Genomic DNA, 11935 nt, shown 5'->3' with positions numbered 1-11935 from the left:
CGATGAATACGTTATAGCACTATAAGTACATACAAACATACACATACGTACATACACACACGATTATATTACGGATATATGATTTGTCTGTTGGTCTCCCCCAGGTAACTGAAGATAAGGCCTTATATCACACTAAGTGTATTTTAACCAATAGTATGCTTCGGAATCACCCAGCTCCTATTCCCTGGGGAGCTGATTCAGCAGCTGTGGAGTCAGCCCTGCAGCCATGCTTTAGAGAGCATCCCGGGTAGTTTAGAATTTCATGTCTGTTGGAGAACCACTCATCAGAGGGGGTGGTACAGCCCAGGGGTGAAGAGAGTGAGCTCAGGATTGGGACCCTGGCTCCACCACTTACTATTTGTGTAAGCTTGAGCAGGGCACTTAAACCTGTCTGTGCCTTGCATGTAAAATGGGGATAATAGTGCTTGCCTGGGAGCGTTGTGAGGATTAAACAAGATAAAACATGGGCAGTGCTGAGAACACACTAAGCCCGTCGTAAATTCTTGGGACGTGTTGCTTTGTTGGTGTTGCTCATCCTTGCGTTCCAGAGCAGGCACCATGCCTGACAGGAGCAGAGGTTTAACGTTCAATAAATAATAAATGCACTGGGGGTTGTATGCTATCAGCAAAGAGAAGCAAAAGGGAAAAGAATAAGCAAAGGGATAGAAGAATAGAAGCGTGGCCAAGGAGGTGGGATATGCATAGTCATGGTGGGGGAAATCCTGAAAATCCTTCCTCATTGTTGCCACAGTATTCATTCTGCCTCATAAAATGTTAACGAGGTCTTGAACTGAAACTCTTAAACACATAGGATTAAGAATCTTGGTGGCCTTCTGCTGTTGTCCCAAATGAAGCAACCCAGTATGTCCAAACTTGTGTTTCCAGAGGAAGTGATCTTTCTGACGCCAGCTTGTGGTCTGCTCTGGAACTCTAGACCATATCTTCAACATCTTCAGTGATTCTGACAGCATTAACTTTTGGGCCTGTTGAAAATATCCTACCACACTCACTCTTTGCTTTCTTGACGATTCTTCCCAATTACCGCAGGTTTGACGATATGATTCTTCCACTCGAAGCTGAATTTCGTTATAATCCCAAGAACTCACCACCTTTATTCTCTCTCCATGCCTCAGCATTTTTTTTTCCCTAAATGTTTATCTCACATGTTCTGTCCCCTTTTTTCTGGGATGACTCCATGAAAACAGCAATGGTTTGGGGGACCAGGTGGTCCTGGGTTCAAATCCTGCCTCTGCCTCTGAGGGTAATTGCCCATATATAAAATAATTTCTACCTACATTGTGAGAATTAAACTGGGATCAGATATGTAAAGTACCTAGCACAGTACCTGTCAAAGCATCAAGGGTTTATCAGTTTAGATTAGTTTCAACTGCTGGTAACAGAAATGAGAAATAACAGTATCTTATACAAGATACAGGCTTATTATTTTTTATGCCCTAAAAGGAGTCTAGCGGGAAGCAATTCATGGCTGGTACAGATGACCTAAGTCATCTTGAAGACACCTAGGTTGACAGGGATCTAGACATTTTCTCTGGATGAACCATTATCTTTGAGGTTTAACATCCTCAATGTCACCCCATATTCACAATGTGAATACTGGAGTGCCGGTGGTCACATCCACATTCCACCTAAGAAAAGAAGGAAAGTGGGAAGGACAAAAGGGTGCCTACTTCTTAGCTAAGTCTGCTTGCTTTAAGGTTCCCAGAAGACCCAGCCAACAACTACTACTTAAATCACTTTAGCCACCCCAGTCTCCAAAGGAAGCTGTGAAATGTAGTTCTTTACCTGGGTACAATGCTGCTCCCCAATATAACAGGTGCCTGTCATGTTAGAATTATTCCTTGTCTCCTCCAAAGCCGCAGGGTGGAACCCTCTAGAGTCCCTTACAGTCTCTTCATCATTTGACACATCTCAGGGCACTCAATGCATGTACGATATATACCATGCAGAAAACAGTAAAGCTGGTTCATTAACTAGTCAAAGTCTGAAGACCTGAGTTCCAGACCAACCTAATACTTCATTGCTGTGTGACCTTGAGCAGGTGTATAACCTCTGTTGGAGGCTCAGTTTCCTCATTTGTGAGCATCAACTCAGACAGTGGATGCAAACTGCCTAACACAATGCCTAACGCAGTAGCCCTCAGCACACGCCAAAGTTACTATTACTATCAAGGTCATCATCACCATCATCATTATTATCGTTAAGTGCTATTGAAGTATTAAGGTAAAGTTAGCAGGTGCCAGACATGTCTCACATCCCTTCCTTCTGCATGTTTACACCTTCCCTCGCCTTCAGCAGTCACCCCAGGGATGTCTGGATTTACAGTCAATTACATTGAAAGAGCCTGGGCTGAGTTGGCCTCATTTCCTTCCCTTCCAGCCATCCACTCAGGGCTAGCTGAATCTCTACAGTCCCTCTCCTTTCCCCCTACCCAGAGTCTAGTCTCTCAGCCCTGCTTTCTGAGACAGGCTCTCTTCTCTGATCAGATTGACTTCTAAATAAATATTAAATTACGTCTGGATGTGTTCCATCATTCCTCTCAAATCTAAGTAAATCAGTTCCTCCCTTTGTTGGAATTCCCCAGGCCTGTTGAGATCACCCCACTGATGTCTTGCATCCTTGACAGTGGCGAGATTTTTCTCTAGATGGGAGAATTAAAGGAGTTCACATAGGAATAAGGCTTCGTATTCCCAGATCTTCGTACAATATGTATATCTGAGACCTTCTCCTCACCTTCCTAGGTACCTTTTTCTTAAGGTTTCGGAAGAAATCTCTGCACCTGCTCTTAAAGATCATTAGCTATTCATTAGCTGATAATGTGCCACAAAAGGGTTGTAAGTGTGCAAATATACAAATCCTCCTGCTTCCCAGGGTGGCCAGTTAGAACCCCAGGGGCCAGGGCTATTGTGTATGGCTCTGTAATTTGTGCACTGCCCAGGTTTTCCCGTTCACACTCTCTACAACACGATGATACCCCTGTAACTGTGCAGTGCCCAGCCTACCTAACTGCTCATGGCAGCCATGCCCAGATCAGTCATCTCTGGCCATTAGCAGCCTTGCTCTATTCTAGTGCACCCTACAGAAATGACCACTTTCTATGTGTACTACGATGGGAAGGAGTTTAGAAAGCACTCCTCTTCAAGGGTATTTCTTCTTCCAGCGCACACACAGGCCCTGGCCATGCCAACTGTGTCCTCCATAGAAGCCTGAGCTAACATGCCCCGGTGATGTCTTTCAAAGCAGGCCCGTTGTGTTTTCCTAGGTCCACGGAAGAAATCTCTTGTCCATTGACTATGACCGGAATATACGGACAGAGAAGATCTACGATGATCACCGGAAGTTCACCCTGAGGATCATTTATGACCAGGTGGGCCGTCCCTTCCTCTGGCTCCCCAGCAGTGGGCTGGCGGCTGTCAACGTCTCCTATTTCTTCAATGGGCGCTTGGCTGGCCTTCAGCGCGGGGCCATGAGCGAGAGGACAGACATCGACAAGCAAGGCCGGATCGTGTCCCGCATGTTTGCCGACGGGAAAGTGTGGAGCTATTCCTACCTTGACAAGGTGGGTGGATGTGCTGCCCTCGCTCATCTGGGGCTAGCTCGCTCTCTCTCATTCATGCTTCTCTGTTTAAGCTGACCTGACAGGCTTTGCTATAAGACATTGTAACATCTTTACTTTGACTCTACCAGGGCTCCCCATGCACTCTCACCCTCTGGGAGGGAGGAAGTCTGAAGGAAAATGTTATTCATAGCCCAGCACTGTTACCATTAAAAGCAAAAAAAAAAAAAAGTTCTAGACACTCAGTAATGGCAAAAAGGGTGGATTGTCCGATTTTTACCCCAAAATAACAGTGCTGTTGAAACGGACAGAATCATCCCACTGGCAGCACGGCTAATCACTCCTTATCACTAATCACTGGAAATGCAGTGATTCATTTCTGCCTTGCCCGAAATTGAGGCATCAGGGTAGGGAATTCTGCCTAAAACTCGAGCATGCGGACCAGCACCCTCCCCTACCTGGCCTATTGGCTGAACCAGCCATATGGATTCTTGCTATATATATTTTCCTGTGTCTGCAAGTGGCAGACTCAGGTCTCCGCGTCAGAAAAGGTCCAGTTGTAGCAGCGGTAAAAAGAGATGCCTTCAGGTCACAAGTCAAGACTTTTAAAGGCAGCCCTGGTCATCTGGTCATCAGACAGGGGCTTGCTCAGCCTGGGCCTCTCATCTGGACTCACCTCCACACCAGCCCATTTCCGTTTCTTCCTTTCTTGCCTCCCCACGACAGCGGTCACTTGCAGATAGAGCTGTTACCTCCTCTGTAAAGGGGCTGCTGTCTCTTTGGTCCCTTCTGAATAGTGTTCTCATTACGCCGTAAGATGCTACAATGGTTGACCAGGGGAGGCAAGAATCTCTCCACAGCTTCAAGTTTGAGGCCATTCTTTCCCCAAACAATCAATGCTTCTGGGTTACTTAATCTTTTCGGTAGCTTCTAAATGGAGGATGTGGTTTCTCCTTAGATTTAATCAGCGGTGTCCCAAAGAGAGTATGTGCATCACACCTGTCCCCTGCTGGGCCAGCAGCAGTCATTTCTAACCAGTCTCAGGATTTCTTGTCATTGAGCCTGGAGGCAAACTCAGTGCCTCTCACCTCAGTCCTTCAAACCCCTTGCGACTCAAAGTTATGGTCCAAGCAACATCAGTATCACCTGGGAGTTTGTTCCACAAGTAGCTTCTCAGGCCACCTCTCCACCACCCTCCCCCACCGAAGTACTGAATCAGAATCTGCCTTTTAACCAGATCCCTGGGTATTTCGCATGCACGTAAACGTTTGGGGAGCATTCTCCCAAGTAGCCACCGTGATCCGTAGAGTAGCATGCCCGATGAAATCCATTTACCCATAATTTCCGGTCTAAATTTCCCCATCCTTCACGGCTTCTGAATTGCCATTTAGGGAAATGGAATAAATTCTGTCCATTTGAGCACTCGGTCCTAAATGGCCAACTCATGTGTTCCCTTCCCCTTTCCTTCCTCCAGTCCATGGTCCTCCTGCTTCAGAGTCAGCGTCAGTACATATTCGAGTACGACTCCTCTGAACGCCTCCACGCCGTCACCATGCCCAGTGTCGCCCGGCACAGCATGTCCACCCACACCTCCATTGGCTACATCCGCAACACCTACAACCCGCCTGAAAGCAACGCTTCGGTCGTCTTTGACTACAGTGATGACGGCCGCATCCTCAAGACATCCTTTTTAGGCACTGGGCGCCAGGTATTCTACAAGTATGGGAAACTCTCCAAGCTATCGGAGATTGTCTATGACAGTACTGCCATCACTTTCGGGTATGATGAGACCACCGGTGTCTTAAAAATGGTCAGCCTCCAAAGTGGGGGCTTCTCCTGCACCATCAGGTACCGGAAGATTGGCCCACTTGTGGACAAGCAAATCTACAGGTTCTCTGAGGAAGGCATGGTCAACGCCAGGTTTGAATACACCTATCACGACAACAGCTTCCGGATCGCAAGCATCAAGCCGGTCATAAGTGAGACTCCCCTTCCTGTTGACCTCTACCGCTACGACGAGATTTCTGGCAAAGTGGAGCACTTCGGCAAGTTCGGAGTCATCTATTATGATATCAACCAGATCATCACCACGGCTGTGATGACCCTCAGCAAGCACTTTGACACCCACGGGCGGATCAAGGAAGTCCAGTACGAGATGTTCCGGTCCCTCATGTACTGGATGACGGTGCAGTATGACAGCATGGGCAGGGTAATCAAGAGGGAGCTGAAACTGGGGCCCTATGCCAACACCACGAAGTACACCTATGACTATGATGGGGATGGGCAGCTCCAGAGCGTGGCCGTCAATGACCGCCCGACCTGGCGCTACAGCTACGACCTCAATGGGAACCTCCACTTGCTGAACCCGGGGAACAGCGTGCGCCTCATGCCCTTGCGCTACGACCTCCGAGATCGGATAACCAGGCTCGGTGACGTGCAGTACAAAATTGACGACGATGGCTATCTGTGTCAGCGAGGGGCCGACATCTTTGAGTATAACTCCAAGGGCCTTCTAACGAGAGCCTACAACAAGGCCAGTGGCTGGAGTGTCCAGTACCGCTATGACGGCGTGGGGCGGCGGGCTTCCTACAAGACCAACCTGGGCCACCACCTGCAATATTTCTACTCTGACCTCCACAACCCGACTCGCATCACCCATGTCTATAATCACTCCAACTCGGAGATAACCTCGCTCTACTATGACCTGCAAGGTCACCTCTTCGCCATGGAGAGCAGCAGTGGGGAGGAGTACTATGTTGCCTCAGATAACACAGGGACTCCCCTGGCTGTGTTCAGCATCAATGGTCTCATGGTCAAGCAGTTGCAGTACACCGCCTACGGGGAGATTTATCACGACTCCAACCCCGACTTCCAGATGGTCATCGGCTTCCATGGGGGACTCTACGACCCCCTGACCAAGCTGGTCCACTTCACGCAGCGCGATTATGACGTGCTGGCAGGACGATGGACCTCTCCAGACTACACCATGTGGAAAAATGTGGGCAAGGAGCCGGCCCCCTTTAACCTGTATATGTTCAAGAGCAACAATCCTCTCAGCAATGAGCTGGATTTGAAGAACTACGTGACAGGTGAGGACCTGGCCACCTCAGTTGGGCAGTGGCTCCCCGTGGGGTGGTGGTCCCAGTAGACTGCCGGGGATTTCAAAACGAGGTCTTATGTCCGATGCTAGGAGAATCCTGGAGGGCTGTGTGCGCCGGCAGTACAGGATCTAGAGCAGTCAAGTGACGGCAGTACAGAGCAGTCATCAGGTCTATTTGAACATGTCCTGACCACTTTCAAGTCCATTCAATTGAAATAACTTTTACAAGAGCCCTTACTACCCCAAAAGAGGAAAGCGGCCTTATGAAGGGGGAAAGAATGGGACTCCGGTCTCAGGAGTACCTCATTCAGATTCCCTCTCTTCTATTTATAAGCTAAAGGACCTCGGGCTAGTTGTCCAGTATCTCTGAGCTGTAGTTTCCTTTTCTGCAAAAGGGCACTAACAAAATCATCTCACAGAGTGATCGTAAGAAGGAAATGAACTTATGTAGGTAAAGTCTAGGGCCTGGCACTTAGACCGAGGATGTTCACAAAAGCGTATCTGCTCACCAGATACGTCACCATTACTAGTGAAGCAATGAATGAGAATAGGTACTGAAATGACTGTGACCCAGTTCCCGACCTCACGACCAGGCTGGTGAGATACTAATACAAATAACCAATGATAATGCAAAGCAGAATTAAGTCTGTGCTACCATATAGGTGTCTGTTCAGTTATTTATTCAACAAGCATTTATAGTGGGCCAGCATGCTACATTCTGGGGATACAATGATAAGCAAGACAAACACTCTTCTCTCAAAGTGGGGTGTGTGTGTGTGTGTGTGTGTGTGTGTGTGTGTGTCACACGTGCAGATGACTTCAGATTTGAAAATTCTGACATAGTACAGAAGAGCCCTGTGTCAAACTGGGCCGGAAGGACGAGGGGGATCTTGTTTGGCAGAAACGAGCTCAAGGCTGAAGAAAGACTATGAGCAGAAGTCAAAAGGACAAAGAAAGCTTGGACACGGGTGTGGACGGAGGGGCCAAGGAGGGCAGATAATCTACTTCCTCGTGATAAGTGAGAAATTGGTAAAAGGAAACATCCATCTATTTCCATCCATCTCCATCCATCCACCTATTCACGGATATTTTCATCTAATACATAAGTACTAGAAATGCAGTGGAGGGCAAGATAGAGTCCCTATCTTCAGGGAAATCTGGATGGATGGATGGATGGATGGATGGATGGATGGATGGATGGATGGATGGATGGATGGGAGGAAAAATACCAACTTTCAGCAAGGAATCTGGAGCCATCTCACCTGTACATGCATTGTAGAGGAGTAACAATGGGGACCCCAATTCCAAGCCCCCCCCAAGTTCCAGGAAACTCTTAGCTCTTGGCCAATGGGCCAGGGAAGCATCAAGCCCAAGGGGTCCCTACCCTCAGGTGGCCAGGGATCACTCATCCACCCCCAAGATTGGAAAGAAAGCAGCAGCTCCTTGGAACACAGGGCTGCCCTCAGTGCCCCATGCTGCGGAAAGAAATAGATGACCCTAAAGGTTAACTTGTGGCCCTGCTATGCCTCACTGACAAGTCCCAGAGCCTTTGAAGTTGAACCCAGCATCCTCCTACAACCGAAGCAGCTGCTACCTTTGGAGTGCAGGAGTTTTGGCCAAGCTAGTTCCCTCCTGGTCTCCCCAGTGTGCCTCGTCAGGAGGCCCTGCCATGCTACTCCGCCAGGGCGTCCTCTCTTCCCCAGGGCTTTTCAGGGTTTGTGTCCCCCGCCAGTTCACTGCAGTTTCAAATTCAAGGACCTCTCGGGAAAGTACACACCCATATGTATATAGTTTCAAATAATGATAAAGCAGGGAAGATAAATGAAGTAGGGAAAGAGTTAGAGAGTGGTGGGAAGTGTCTTGTATCTTTAGGGCACTCACAGATAGGTGGCATTTGAGCAGAGGCCATTATGAAGTGGGGGAGGGAGAGGAAGCGCATTCCAGCCAAAGGAAACAATGTGAATGGGGAGGCAGCCCATGCCTATCTCAGTCATAGGAGAAGAAGACCCTGCCCCGCAAGAATGCGCTTCCCAGAGCCTGGCTTGGCACTGGATACCCTAGGGATGAATCAGCCAAAGGCAAATAAAAAGAAAGCCCTCGGCGTGGGATGAACACACGCCCACAGCTGCCAAGACCCACACAAAATCATTCGCAGAGCACAGCGTGCCTCCCTGCCCCCCTCAGCTACTCTCCTGGTCCTCCTAAAAGGACAAAAAGAAATTCGCGTTTTCTGAATAGCAAGATGGCTTTCCTCATTCCAATGCTTCATGGAGACTCAATAAACGGGCATCAAATCAAGTTGAACTAAGTCCAACAAAACTGAATCCAGAAAACATTAGAAAGAGTCTAAAATAAAAGGTAACGTTAGAGAAGCTGCACGCATAGAGCTGATGTCCGCAGTCAAAGCAAAGTCAGAGGGGCTGCCGCTCAACGTGAGATGACCCCTGGAGACTGCAGCCCAGAAGAGAACACCAAGTCATTCTCCGCCATTTGGATGTTGGCGAATCTGTAAACCCATCTTTATGCGTCTTGATTTGCATCGTAGGAGATGAGCAGAGGGGTTGAACTTGCAGCTCACAACTGAAGAAGGAATTAAGATGTAGTCGGCAGGAGCACAGTGGACAGAACTACTGTCTCTCTGGTGCTCAAAAGAATCTTTGCTGTTTGGAAACAGAGCTCTCTGAATGCAAGAGACAGCTGCTGAGGCTGGAGGAGGCTGGGTCCTCCCCCACAATGCTGGCACAAAGGAGAGCAGCAGAGAATACCCGTTAGGAGCTCAAAGACATCTGGGCTGGACACAGCTGTATCTACCAAGGCGGGGTAAGGGAGGGCAAGAAGTGATTCCTTTCCCACTCACGGGCTCTAAAGCTGCACCCCTTTTACCAGTTATTGTTTAAGGTAATATATTGATGACTGATATATCTGTGATACGAAAGATACTAGAGGAAAGGATATAAAAGACAGACTGAGAGATACAGACCCTCTCCCCAAAAACCTGCAGTGCCCTGGGCTTTTCCAGTGACAGTGAGTCCCAGGAAACTCCTCAGTCCCTGGGCAAACCAAGACCTGTGCTCAGGCCCAAGCCTGGCCCGTCCTCAAGCCGGTTCCTTCTGATGTTAGAACCTGAATACATCTCCAGACACCAATTCTGGCCTTGCCAATCACTTGCTGTGTGACCCGTACAAATGTCTTAACCTTTCTGAGCCTTAGCTTCTTCAATGGCAGCACTGTGCCAGTAACAGCACTTACCCTGCAGTGCTGTGAAAAGTAAGTGAATCATGACACATAAGGCACCTAGCCCTGGGCAAAGGCTTATCAATGGTAGGAATGCATTTGTTACGTGTAAGCAGCTATGCACCTGAAGACAGGGAGTTTGTAGGTGAGGAGTGAAATTACCACCTTTGTGTAATTCTCTGGGGTTCCCAGGGGTCTCCAGCTCCACCCTGAAACAGATCCCAACTCTGCTCTGAGGGGCATTGCTTTGGCAAATCTGAAACCCCAAATTTGGAGGTAAGCGAACCCCCCATATGTCACCCACGATGACTCAGGTTGGCTTCTCCCCGGCTGTCTCTGGGCTTACAGACCCCCAGGCACACATGAAAGTGAAGTCGAATTTTGTGGAGTTTGATTTCCCCAAGTGAGGAGGGAGGCCCAACCTCCTTCTTGCTTTACTCTCTTCTCTCTCTGCACTTACCACCTAGGCTGCTGTGCTGACAGCGTGCGTTAGAGAGAGCGTGCGGGCTTCAGCTGCCCATGCTGTGAGCAACATGGGGCGGGGGAGTGATGGGCTATTAGGAGGGGCCACATCGCCACTCCTACCTCAAGGACTCCCTCTCGACAGATTGTTTAGGGAGGCTGTCACCAGAGACAGCCAGTGACTTTGAAAGGAGGAGGGGTGTTTGTGTGATGCCAGAAGCACCTTCTGCAGGATGGAGGAGACAAGCAACTTGAAGAAACATTTTTCAGAAGAGAGTTAGACTTGGAAACCAAGCCATGTTAGAAACTTAAAAAGATAGAACAGATAGATGACATGAACTATTACTGTTCATGGGAGCAGCCATTAAAATGTCTGGTCCCAAAGGCAGGAGGTTGTTAACATCATCTCCTGGAGACTAGGGAGGGATCCCTGCAGGGGAGAGATCAAGTTGGGGAGAGTCTGTTGACGGCAAAGACCTCTCTCTTGCCTTTCTTGGGATTCCCTCCATATCCCTGGTGAAAGATGGGCTGAGTTTATATGTTGTTCAGATGAGGTATTAAATAACATGGAAACACAGATGGGAAAAGTTAGTTTCTCTTCAGTGATCTTTTTATTCTCCCAATTCGGCAGAGGAGAAAGCCTCCACTTGATGCTGGTGTGTATGTAACACCTCTTTAACACTTCTCAGCTCCCTTTTTAACAGAGAGAGCAGGTCTAAGACTCCCCGGGTAGCAGGTAACAAAATCGTGCTCCAGCTTAATTGCGTTGTTTTGTTTTAATTTTACAGTTATTCTCTGTTTGCATCAAGTGAGAGTGCTCTTCCACTTATGGTAGTGACATAAAGTTTCTTTTCTATAATGGATGTGCTTAAGTAGACAAAGCAAAACAAGTACAGGTGATCCCCAGATATGGCAAAACCACCATGACAGGTGATCATGACGGGTAACCACAAATGCCCAGAGTCTGGTAACCGCACTGCACAGCGTTCACCACCTACTTTGCACAGAGGTGCTCTGTGGACATATGATCATCGCTAGACTAAAGCGAGGCTTCTGTCTGCTTGATGCTGACACACTTTTTAAGGCAATTTCAAACCTGTATTCTTAAGTGACGTTTTTTATTGACGTATAGTTGACTTACAGTATTACATTAGCTTCAGGGGTATAACATAGTGATTCAATATTTTTATAGATTATGCACAAAAGTTATTACAGTACTACTGACTATATTCCCTGAGTTGTACATTACATCCCTGTGACCTATTTATAACTGGTAGTTGTAGCTCTTAACCCCCTTCACCTATTTACCCCATTTCCCAACCCACCTCCCCTCTGGCAGCCACCTGTTTGTTCTCTGTATCTGAGTCTGTTTGTTTTGTCACATTTGTTCATTAGTTTTGTTTTTTAGAGTCCACATTTAAGTGAAAACATATGTTATTCATCTTTCTGTAACTTCTTTCACTTAGAATCTCCTCCAGGTCCATCATGTTGTCACAAATGGCAAGATTTCACTCTTTTTTAGAGCTGAGTAATGTTCCATTATATATGTATATAACCACATCTTC

At 47.8% G+C, this 11935-nt stretch overlaps 1 protein-coding gene across 9 annotated transcripts in view; it reads left to right on the top strand.

The window, feature by feature from the left end:
• Positions 1-11935, top strand: part of TENM2 (teneurin transmembrane protein 2) — a 714433-nt gene that overhangs the window by 688362 nt on the left and 14136 nt on the right. For all 9 annotated transcript variants that reach the window (XM_067732909.1, XM_067732913.1, XM_067732908.1 and 6 more), the window contains 2 exons: positions 3281-3577; positions 5049-6663. In XM_067732909.1, coding sequence (XP_067589010.1) covers positions 3281-3577; positions 5049-6663 — 1912 coding nt within the window. The remainder of the gene's footprint in view (positions 1-3280; positions 3578-5048; positions 6664-11935) is intronic.

The sequence above is a fragment of the Pseudorca crassidens genome, chromosome 3 (assembly GCF_039906515.1).
Source record: "Pseudorca crassidens isolate mPseCra1 chromosome 3, mPseCra1.hap1, whole genome shotgun sequence".
Classification (NCBI taxonomy): Eukaryota; Metazoa; Chordata; class Mammalia; order Artiodactyla; family Delphinidae; genus Pseudorca; species Pseudorca crassidens.
The sequence above is the reverse complement of the archived record's forward strand: the minus strand, read 5'-3'. Positions and strand labels throughout refer to the sequence as shown.